This window comes from Setaria viridis, chromosome 9 (assembly GCF_005286985.2).
Source record: "Setaria viridis chromosome 9, Setaria_viridis_v4.0, whole genome shotgun sequence".
In the NCBI taxonomy this organism is placed as follows: domain Eukaryota; kingdom Viridiplantae; phylum Streptophyta; class Magnoliopsida; order Poales; family Poaceae; genus Setaria; species Setaria viridis.
The window spans coordinates 24,330,021-24,342,071 of record NC_048271.2 but is presented as its reverse complement, the minus strand read 5'-3'; the positions used below and the strand labels follow the sequence as shown (position 1 = coordinate 24,342,071).

Sequence of the window (12,051 nt, the reverse complement as noted above, 5' to 3'; positions counted from 1 at the left end):
CATTATGTTTTGTGGCTAAATAGTAAAATGCAGGAGGAGCTGAAGTATCATGTGAACGGCTTAAGGAAGCACAAAATATTAAGAAATGTATCTATGTGTTTTGGTAGTGATAAGAAATGTCACTCCAGAAAAACTAGAGTATGCAAATGAAAACTGTGTTCCATCTTTCTAGGGTCAATCTTCTCAAGCCATTTTATCAGCGTTCTGGAACACAAAGGGACCATCTGTAAAATGTAAATCAAGTTCTTTAACAAGTTTGCCTCTTCTGGTGTTTGCAGTGGGGGCCTCGTATTCTTATATGCCTCCAAAATACTATGGTACCTCTTGTCAATTCATATTTTATGGTTAAACTATTAAATAATTTTGCCCATAGGGCGGTATCAAAATTTTTTTTCCCATAGGACATTCAAGTGCTTCAGCTGTGTTAATTCTGCTTTATCCAGGACAACTATCCTATAATATTGCCTATAATATTGCTAGATTGTAAAAGAGGGCCGTGAATCAGTTTTTCTCTCCTATTAATATTCTCATTTGATCACATACAAGTTAAGTTGAATGCACATGTCCTGTCTTGTTTAATCCAATGTGTACTGCAATATATACTAACTGCATCATCTATCTGAATTGCTCTAATTTTGAGACAATTGTTCTGATTCAGGTTGCAGCCTAAGAGCCTCCTGATTTCCGCAGTTGAGTGCCTTGAATGTTTCTTCAGTAGCAGATTGTTATCTACGAAACACTGGCAGGTCAGTGCTGATTTACCAATGTTTTGCCTTTGTTCCAAAATGCTGCAATAGAGGTAGTGTGTAGTTGGCAATTACATAGTGAAATTATGAATGTTCTGTTTCTGAACCGCATACCCGAATGTTATCGATTATTGGTTGTGGACTGCCTTACAGATTAATATATGAATGCATTCCTCAGGCAAGAAAATAAACCTATTGATATAACCTGTACACTAACAAGTATATGCTATATGTCCAATCAAATTTTAAATTAAGAAATCCTATCAGTAATGTAAGACCTGCCAAGCTAGAGTAGGAATAGTTCCACGTATAATTTACCAGGCCTATACCCATATAGGTCTTCCCTGGAAGTTAGCAAAAACTAAATGAGATGCATAATCAAATTGTACAATCAATTTTTTGAAATCCGATTTTGCCTTTCATTTGGCTTGTGCAGGTACTATCGCGTTGATGGAAGGGTCAAGGCGGTCTAGGGAACCTTTTAAAGAACTCACAAATATAACAATTCTAGGTGAGGATACAGTTGGACATTTGGGTCGTGATGTACTATGGTCACTCATTATGTCATTTCAATATGATGAAGGTACGCAAACCCTGGATCATGTAGATCCTAATGAACGTGATAGAGAGGGTAAGAGGAGAAAAACGGAACAAGGTGCCATTCAGCACATTCCAAACAATCACCAAGGTACTATTGTGTTCTTTGTTTCACTCCACTTCTGCATCGTTATTTTTTTATGACAAAATAGTGAGACTAAAGAGTTTATGTAGATGACAGTGTACACATGGAGGCAGATGAAAACGATAGGTGGCTCCATAGGGGAGATTTGGGAGAAAATAAAGACATACTTCATGTGGGGACAGGTGAATCAGGTGCGCCTACACACTTTTGTTGTTTTGGAAAAACATCATTATTTCAGAAGGTGCTTTATTTCAGAAGGCTACTTTTGGTGAGATGGAAGATTCATGCGATCAGAGTTGTATCAGCCCTATATGTGAAGGAGGTAACCGTGCGATGAATAATCATATGATTTGACTCTGATTTCAGGAATTTAAAGCTCTAAAACTTTTTTAGATATAAACGCTGCATTACGCATTGATGATGCTACTCTTGGTGACACGGGGGACGTTTGCGTTGAAAGTTATAGCAGTACTGTGGGTGGAGCAGGTAATCCCATGGTGGCTAATTATTTAGTGCTTTTTTAATTATAACTGCTTCCTTTAATAGGTTTTTTATGAAAACATCGCATTAATAAATAAGAGGCGGCGTGATACATATGCCAAATCAAATAGAGATCTTGTTATTCTTAATTGTTGCCATCTTAATGCACCAAACACATTAACCAAACATCAATGCAACTCGTTATTTAGGTGATGGATTAGATCCATGTTCTATTGATGATCATGACCTCTCACCTAAGGAGCGTAGGCGTAGAAGGGATAGGGCACTGAGGGCGGCAATGTCTCCTAGGCAGAGGGCTGCAATAAATAAGAGGCGGCGTGATTCATATGCTAGAAAGAGATTATTTATGACGCCAGAAGAGAAGAAAGAGAAAACAAGATAGTCCAAGAGAGACTATAGAAAGAGGGCCAAAGAACAACAGGCAAGCAATTTGCATCCTGACTCTATCGCTATGCCAAGTCCTCACTTTACCCCAGAGTTGGTATTCCCTCTTCCTGATAAATCGCCGTCAAGAATATCGGACGAGTTGGAAATCCCCCTTGTAAACGGCAAGCCTGTTTACATCCAGTCAGCTATGGAGCAATCCCCTGGAGTCATTACTCCTCAGCTGGTCCCTGCAAACCACACCATCCATAGCAAGCTTATGACTCCTGGAATTAGGAATTCACGCCTAAACCGGCGTAATCAAATGTTTGAAGCAACCATTGGCAGAAATACCAAACGGCCTGCTTGTGAAAAATTCAATTATATGAGCCAGCCGACTCAAACGTCTTGTGTCATGGACAATGGTAATTAGCTCACATCCTTTGCCCACCTTAGTATTCATATATTATATTATTATGATATTTAAAGTAACCTACATTTATCCTACTGTTATTTTACTACTAAAGGTGGCACCCAAACGAACGCTCGTGACTCCCATCCCTTCACTGCATCTAATGTATTTGCAGCGGGTAAAAAGAAATTCACTTTTCTTATTTGTCAATACCTCTTCTATGTCTCACCCGCAATTAATCTTTCGCAGAAAATACTAGGCCTGCACCTAATGACTCTACTACAGGTATTCAGACACAACCATCTGTTGTTGATGAGCCGTATTCAGTGCCTCCACATGGTGGGCAGGCAGAGACACATGCCTCCATGGAAGAGGATGGTAAATGTTGCACGTGCTTCTTGCATGCTATTATTCTACCTATGTAAATACGTTTGTCTCATTACTCATGTGTCAATGTTGCATCAGATTGTGATGAGAACATCATATTTGAGGACGACGAGGAAGAGGATGAGGGGTACCTTTTTGGAGGCCAAGGTACACCCCGGCGCATCTATGTGACCTTTGAGTTATCTTATTTCCAAAATCTAACACTTCATACTCATGCTAATTATTAGAACCTGATGATTGGGAAGCTAATGAGGATGTCGATCTCGAGACGGCTAATGAAGATCCCAATGAACCCGATGTACCAGATCCATATGATGCGGTTTATGCCAATGTCCCTAACGTGACGCACATGCTCAAGCCAGAGCATAACTGCGAGCACTGCAATGCAGAAAAGTTTGAGTCCGAGCCACCTGGATTCTGTTGTCACAGTGGAAAGATTCATCTTTCCACCCATGAGACACCACCAGGACTCATGAGATTGTGGTCGAGCTCGGACGCTGATGCTAGGCATTTCCGTGCAAACATCAGATATTTCAATGGCCACTTCTCTTTCACTTCTATGTACTGTAAGCTTGATCGTGTGACCACCGACTTCAGAAACTGTGGAATTTACACATTCCGTGCCCATGGTCAAATCTACCATAACATAAGATCATTTGGTAAAGAGGATGGTCACGAACCTGGTCACCTCGAGCTTTATTTTTACAACGACAATCCGTCTCTTGAGCATAGGCTCTGCAAGTGCCGTGAGAAGTCTGCCCAAGAAGACAGGGAAGTCATCCAGAGGCTAAAGGACATCTTACATGGCATTAATCCCTACTCAGAGAATCTTAGGAGTATGGGTCAGGTTGACAACCTTGAGGATTACCATGTTGAGTTGAACCTTGACCAATGGCTAGACTAGAGAACATATAACGTGCCATTAACGTCAGAGGTTGCTACCGTTTGGATTGAGGGGAGCGAGTGTTGGGGCCAGTTCGATGATAGTGTTGTCCTCCAAGGGAAGGATAGGTCGATCCATGGCATCCGGTCCTATCATGGGTGCTACGACGCTCTCTCATACCCGCTATTCTTTCCGAGAGGTGAGCTTGGGTGGCACAACTACATTCCAAAAGTTGGTGTGACTATGGCTGAAGTCAATAAAGCTCGAGCGATTCGCAAGGCGCGTGCTGATGGTGGTGGTGATGATGATGCTGGTAAATTCAGATGTCTTTATAGTGTCTTACAAACATTAGACAAATGTTTCGCATGTCGTCAATCATGGTACTAACATGAACAATGTTTATGTGTGCAGGGTCTGCTGGAAATAAATGTGTCTCCGTGCGTGATTACTATTGCTACAAATTCCAGATGCGGCCTGGGATTTTTAATCCTATACTATACGGCAAGCGTCTATTCCAGCAATTTGCCGTCGACACCTACATTAAGATCGAAAGCTCACGTCTAGACTACATCCGCAACAATCAGGACATTCTTAGGGCTAACCTGTACCAAGGTTTGGTTGACAGCTGGCATACAGGGGTGGAAGACGCTAATGAGGTTGGTAAGCGTACTGTGCTATCGCCGACTTTCATCGGAGGGGCCCGTAATATGAGGCGTCGGTACATGGATGCGATGGCTCTGGTGCGAAAGTTTGGTAAACCGGATATCTTCCTCACAATGACGTGCAATCCTAATTGGGATGAGATCAAGAATGAGCTTTATCCTGGTCAGAGTCCACGGGACCGTCCAGATCTTGTATCTCGAGTGTTCAGGGCGAAGTTGGAGGAGCTTAAGAAGATGTTGATGGAAAAAGACATACTTGGAAAGGTCCGTGCATTCGTATATGTCGTGTAGTTCTAGAAGAGGGGCTTGCCGCATGCACACTTTTTGCTAATAATGCAGAGGAAGTACAAGATCACGTGTCCAGAACAGTATGACCTGCTTATCTCTGCTGAGCTACCAAACAAGAAGAAGTACCCTGACCTCTACAGGATGGTGACGAAGCATATGATGCATGGCCCATGCGGGATGCTAAATCCATTATGTCCATGCACAAGGGGACGTACTTCATGCAAAAACCGTTACCCGCGGCCATTCTATGATTCAACATCGCAAGGTAAGGATTCGTACCCCAATCTATCGGCGCCGCGATGATGGTCGTAAGGAAATAATTAGAGGTCACATCCTGGACAATCAGTGGGTCGTCCCATACAACCCATGTCTGCTGCGTACTTTCAATTGCCACATCAATGTTGAGGCATGTAGTAGCATTAAATCTGTGAAATACCTATTCAAATACATATACAAGGGCCACGACAGAGTGTCTGTGGCTGTTAGGGAGGCTGGAAAAAAAGATGACAAGGGGAACATTGATGAGATCACACAGTACAGAGAGGCCCGGTGGGTGACATCTCCAGAAGCGATGTGGAGGATATATAGCTTTGACTTGAGCAAGAACCATCCACAAGTGCAGCAGTTGCAGCTTCATCTTCCCGACATGCATATGGTTACATATCATAAACAGGACAAGATCGAACGGGTTGTCAAGCGTCCAGGTGCTGACGAGTCAATGCTGACAGTGTACTTTGACTACAACAGGCTTCATGAGGAAGCTCGAGGAATCTTGTACTGTGACTTTCCGGAGCATTATACTTAGGAGTCTAATGGTAAATTTTGGAAACCAAGGAAAAACGCCGTATACCAAGTCGGGAGACTCGTATCAGCTCATCCGGCTGAGGGGGAATGCTACTTTCTTCGGGTTCTCCTGAACCATGTTGCTGGGGCTACTTCATACGGGGACCTAAGGACTGTTGACGGTGTGCTCCTGCCCTCGTTCCGTGAAGCTGCGGAGAGGTGAGGCCTAATCGAAGAAGATAATACACTTGATGAGTGTCTTACTGAAAACAGTTTGTTCCATATGCCATCCTCATTGCGTAGGTTATTCGCGACAATATTGGTATTCTGCGAGCCAAATGATGTGTTTGGGTTGTGGACAAAACACCTTGACGCAATGTCAGAAGACTACAGGCGCAACAATCCAAACCCAAGTTTGGTGGAACAGGTGGTTTTGATTGACATTAGGAATATGTTGCAATCTATGGGGAAGGACATAAGGTCATTCCCTCTCCCAAGAATTGATGACGCATATGACGACGCTAGCGGTATCCCTCGTGAGATATTTGAGGAGGCAAGCATTGATCAGGATCCGGAAGATGTGGGGCTATCTGATTCCCTAAACGAGGAGCAGAGGGCTGCCTACGAAGAGATAATGTCCAAAGTGGACACCGAACAAGGCGGTTTGTTCTTTGTAGATGGACCTGGCGGCATAGGAAAGACATTTTTGTACAGGGCACTTCTCGGAACCCTTCGCAATCAGAACAAGCTTGCCATTGCTTCAACTACATTTGGTGTCGCAGCATCTATAATGCCTGGTGGGAGGACGGCCCACTCACGTTTCAAGATACCCCTTACATTTGAGGATGGTTGTTTTAGTTTTACCAAAGAGAGTGGTACTGCAAAGCTATTGCAGCAAGCATCTCTCATCATTTGGGACAAGGCATCTATGGCAAAGAGGCAAGCTATGGAAGCCCTAGACAATAGCCTACGTGATATAATGGGCCGGCAGGATCTGTCGTTCGGTGGGAAGACTGTTGTCTTTGGAGGGGATTTTAGACAGGTTCTCCCTATTGTACGGAAAGGATCTAGGGCTCAGATAGTCGATGCTACTCTACGGAGGTCATATCTTTGGGAATCCATGCACCACCTTAAGCTCGTGCGCAACATGAGGGCGCAGAGTGACCCGTGGTTTGCGGAATATCTACTGCGCATTGGTGGTGGCACGGAGGAGGTTAACGGAGATGGTGATGTATGTCTTCCTGACGATATATGTGTCCCGTACTCTGGGGATTCTTAGAAAGATCTTGACAGGTTGATTGAATGCATCTTTCCAAACCTCAATGCAAACATGACAAACAAGGACTACATCACCTCCAGAGCGATTCTATGTACACGTAATGATTGGGTGGACAATATTAATATCAAGATGATCGGCATGTTCCAGGGTGAGGAGATGGTGTACCATAGTTTTGACTCCGCGATTGATGATCCGCATAACTACTATCCGTCGGAGTTCCTTAACACATTGACTCCCAACGGGCTTCCTCCACATTTGCTAAAGCTCAAGATCGGATGCCCGATCATATTGCTCAGGAATATCGACCCTGCGAATGGGCTGTGCAATGGTACAAGGTTGGTGGTTCGAGGCTTCCAAAAAAATTCAATCGATGCTGAAATTATGCTGGGACAACATGCCGGAAAGAGGGTTTTCCTTCCTCGAATACTGTTGTGCCCCTCTGACGATGAGATGTCCCCATTCCAATTTAAGAGGAAGCAGTTCCCTATTAGGCTCAGCTTCGCCATGACGGTCAACAAGTCACAGGGACAAACTATACCAAATGTGGGTGTGTACCTGCCCGCCCCTGTGTTCTCTCATGAACTTAGAACCGGAGCTAAAACTTGAAAGTAGGGATACACTTAGCGCTTTTGGCAAACAAACCCCTCAGCCAAAAAGCCTTGCATGTCTAGAAGAGGTAGTTTAGCGCGCTCCCTATCGGTTAAGTCTTGTTGAGCTTAGTAGCTCAGCCTCGTTGTGGCTCTTCTTTTTGAGGTGAAGTTGCTGCCCCTGAGCCTCCTTTTGCTGGCACTTGGCCGCCCCAACTCCCTCCGGGTTGGACGGTTGAGTGGGATCCCTCCTCGAACGGTGAGGAGAGGGATCATTGACGTCCCGGTTGGCCTCACCAGGGATGTCCGACCCCGACGAGTTCGCTTCCGCTAGTTGCTTTACCTTTTGTTGTTGTTTTTCTGCTGAACCTTGTAAAACTCTGATGTTGTTTTTACGGACAAACTAAATGGTTAATTTGTTAACTCAGTGGACTTGTTGTATTCTCTGGAATCGATCACCTTTGTGTGGGTTTGCTATTTGGTCCTGTTCAAGTGGTTAAATCGGATGAAATCCGACGGCACTTCGTGTTCACTCGGTTTAGGCATGAGCATCACGTGTCATGCGGCTAAATCATGTTTAACCAAGCAAATCCGAAGTGGATCCGCCACAGCTGGTACCAGAGCCGGTTTAGCAAGACAAAGAACACAACAAGCCCTAGCACACTTCTTTAAAAAGATAAAAGTTGCAAGAAACTCTTTGAAAAGTATGTCGTACGATCGTTAAGGATGACTTTAGTGCGAGAGGCCCTAGGGGATTTTGGGGTTGTTTTTAGGTGGCTAATATTTATTTGGTTATCTTGCTAACCCTTCCAGCACTTCGCCACGTTTATCATATGTGTGCCGAGTTCCGCATCACGAGTATGCGAGGGTTGATAGGGAGTTCTATTCAAAGGACCCTGTCATCGCAGTTGTTTCGCCCACGTTTATCATACGTGCGCAGGTTCCGTATGTAATCCATACGAAGGTTGGTATGGTTCGATTCCAACGAGCCTATCATCACGGTTGTTCGCCATGTCTATTATACATGCGCTGATTCCGCATCACGAGTATGCGAAGGGTTATACGGTTCCATTCAAAGGGGACCTATTTCCATGGTTGAGTGTTGTCCATGCAGCCTTGAACGCATGGATGCCGTTCCTATAGTGAGCGGTAATGTTTGGGAACGCTTTCGTGGGTGCGGGCACGAAAGGTTTGTATGGTTGTGTTTTTCTGTAGGTACACTAACCGCGATCGTTTAGGAAACGTTGCTGGAACCAACTAGTTATTATAGGGAGAGACGTACTGGTTGCCTTGCCACTGGCACTAACTGCGTAAGACCAAGTTTTGGCAGTTGTTTTGGTTGAGAACGAGGTAGGCCGTGCATGCGACATAAGCTAAGAATCTGTAAGGTCACCCTCCTCAAAAGCAACCTTGCTCGGAAAAGCTCTTCTTTGGTTCTAAGGATTTCTAGTTCTTCCAGCTTGTTTTCGGTTAAATCCCGGATGCTTTTTCTGTCCGACCCCTAACCTTTAGAGTTCATCTCACATGGTTTTGGTTCTTGGTTCCAGATGGCCGCCCCCGGACATGTCCTGTATGGCGCGGATGGCACCTTCCATTCGACGTGTCTACACTTCGAGGGCTTTCCCGCGATCTTGTGGGACACCTTGAAGTGGTTCGGGTACCAGTCTCCACCGTTGTATGCGGGACGGTTGTACCTGGAGCGAGGCGTCCAAACATGCAACGTACAGGCAGTAGTACCTCCCCCTCCTATGCGGCTCGACTGGCCCTCGTTTGGGATCTCAGCATACGGTCTTGCCCCGGAAGGCACCTGGGAGTCAGCTGCTCTTCAGCTCCTTAGTCAATTCTGTCAGCTGCACCCACTGGAGGTCACCCTAGACCCCATCGGCCTGTTCCCTGCTAGGAACTGGTTGGACCCGGTGTGGCTCAACCGCGTCAGCAATATCGAGGTGTTGGCCACCTCCTACTCAATGGTCACCATCTCCACCAATATCCGGTGCATGTCAGCCCTATATCGGCTGATTGAGCTCCAAGGACGAGCCATGACTATCCTTGCTCGGATCGCCGTGGATACCCAAGGACACCTCCAGGCCACCAGAAGAGACATGGTGGGCCAAACATATCAGCTCATCCAACGAGGCATTCAGGTCCATGATATGCAGGACCGAATCTCTGAGCTCGAGGGAGAAGTAGCCGACTTGGTGGACGGCATGATCGAGCTATCAGAGGAAAAGATGGAAGTGGAAATGGAGCTGGCGGTTGCCAATGCTCATCTGGACGAGCATCACGCCGAGCTCGATGACATGCATGCCCTCCAGATGCAACTGGAAGCTCAAGAAGATCTTTAGGAGGTCGAGGAAGCGTCCAGTATGGACATTGAAGAGGACGACGCCCCTTCTCCCACTCATAGTGTTCCCTTGTAGATGGAGAGTTGCAGGGAACCCATTCTTTTGTTGTACTCCTCGGCAGCCTAACTTTTGGAAAGTCCTATAATAGGTTAGCCTTGTGTTTTAGAACACCTCTGTAAAAAGATCCCAATGAAATCAAATCCTGAGTCTAACCTTTGACTCTTTACAAAATGTTGGAATGTTAGACTATGTGAGTTTGTGCTGTGACCACACACGCTATTTTCTGTGGGTCTGTTCAAGTTGGCCGACCCCGGTTCGCGGGATCGGATGCGCCCGACCCTTCGAGGCAGTTCTCCACCTCGCCCGACCCCTTTTTGTGTGGATCGTTTTGCTGACCCCTTTTCTCGGGATGCTCGCCTAGCCCGACCCCTTGGCTTAAGTTCAGAAATAAGAGAGTTCCAGGAGTCTGGGTATGGTTCGCCCGAAGTCGAGTACAAGGCTAAGCTAGATGCTAACTAAGATGACAATGGGAAGAGTGTATCTCCCTTATGAGGACGTGTGTTGCGTTATCAGCAAGAGTTGCATTGGAGAATTTAACTTGTGCGTTCCCATCTGTTGGAGTATTTCTAAGGTTATGAATTTAATGGAACGTTAACTCTTATAGATGGCGCATCGCACCAGATCTGGCTCTGTGCCCGGCAGCAGCGAGCAAAGATAGGATCTTCCCCCACCTCCACCCCCATCTCCACTAGAGGCAATCTTAGCGGCTCAGACCGAGCTGCTGAGACATCTGGTACAAGGACAACAACAACAACAACAGCCCCATGGTGGAAGGGCTCAGCAGCAACCTCATGTTGCTCGGTATGAAGACTTTTTGGGGACGCAGCCCCCATTGTTCCAGAAGACCCAAGACCTGCTTGATGCAGACGCCTGGGTTCGCACCATCGAATCCCAGTTCGAACTTCTCACCGCCCAGTGCCCCGATCACAACAAGGCCCGGTTTGCAGCCCAGCAGTTACGTCGTTCCGCCTGACTATGGTGGGATCACTACCACGCCATGTTGCCAGCAGACCATGTCATCAGCTGGAACGAGTTCAAGACTGCGTTCAGAGCGCACCACATTCCGGAGGGTCTCCTGGAGCGCAAGCTCAATGAATTCCTGGCTCTTCACCAAGGAAACCAAGATGTGTTACACTACGCTCAAGCCTTCAACGATCTGTGTCGTTATGCTGGATATCACGCGGACACCGACGAGAAGAAGCGGGACCGATTCCGCAGAGGGTTGAGCTTGGAGCTCAGAGAAAGGTTAAACCCGATAAGGGTGGATATGTACAATGAGTTGGTCAACCTGGCCATCTCCCAAGAGGACTGCATGAAGGCTCTGGCAGCCGAGAGGAAGAGGAAAGCCCCACTGCCAACACCCAGCCCACCTGCGCAGCATTTCAGAATGGTTCCACCCCAGGCGCCCAGCCGACCCCAGCAGTCGGGAAGGTGGATTGCCCGACCCCCACCAGCAGCAGCGCCCCGTTTTCCTGGTTTCCAACCACAGGCGCCCCGGCCAACCCTGCCGCCACCCCCACGTCCTGCAACGGGTAACCGCTGCTTTGCCTGCGGCAATGTGGGGCATTTCGCCAAGGACTGCCCCAGAAATCAGAGCCCGCGCCCAGGGCAGAGCAATGCAACGCCCAACAAAGGAAAGAGGCCCAAGGTGCAAGTTCGCCAAGGTCGACTGAACTTCACCCACGCAGCAGAGCTTCCTGAAGGTGCGCCGATAATGACGGGTACCTTTCTGATTCACAGTTTTTCAGCTTTGGTTTTGTTTGACTCGGGAGCTTCACATAGTTTTATCGGGAGAAAGACCCGTGACAAGTGTGGGTTACAAGACTGCCAAACCAGAGGGTCTTTTAGAATATCCACCCCGGGTGGAATGATCACATCTGATAGGATGAGTGTCAACATGCCTATTCAGCTAGACCAAAACCTTTTTAAGGAAAATCTGATCATCCTTGACCTGGAAGGAATAGATATCATTCTTGGAATGGATTGGATGACCCGACACCAAGTGGTTCTAGACTCAGCCGCCCGAACCCTCCACATCAACTCGCCCTTTTATGGCAGTTCCACCCTGTTCTT

General features: G+C 46.6%; 1 protein-coding gene and 1 non-coding gene across 2 annotated transcripts; both read left to right on the top strand.

Moving 5' to 3' along the window:
* The first annotated feature begins 1,204 nt into the window (after nucleotides 1-1,204).
* LOC117837277 (uncharacterized) lies at nucleotides 1,205-4,927 on the top strand. Its single transcript, XR_011896973.1, has 4 exons — nucleotides 1,205-3,082; nucleotides 3,170-3,238; nucleotides 3,319-4,287; nucleotides 4,386-4,927. It is a non-coding gene; the product is annotated as an uncharacterized protein (transcript).
* Nucleotides 4,928-6,083: 1,156 nt separating this feature from the next.
* Nucleotides 6,084-6,986, top strand: LOC117835471 (uncharacterized). Its single transcript, XM_034714811.1, has one exon. The coding sequence runs from the start codon at nucleotides 6,084-6,086 to the stop codon at nucleotides 6,984-6,986; it is 903 nt and encodes a 300-aa protein (XP_034570702.1).
* The last annotated feature ends 5,065 nt before the right edge of the window (nucleotides 6,987-12,051 follow it).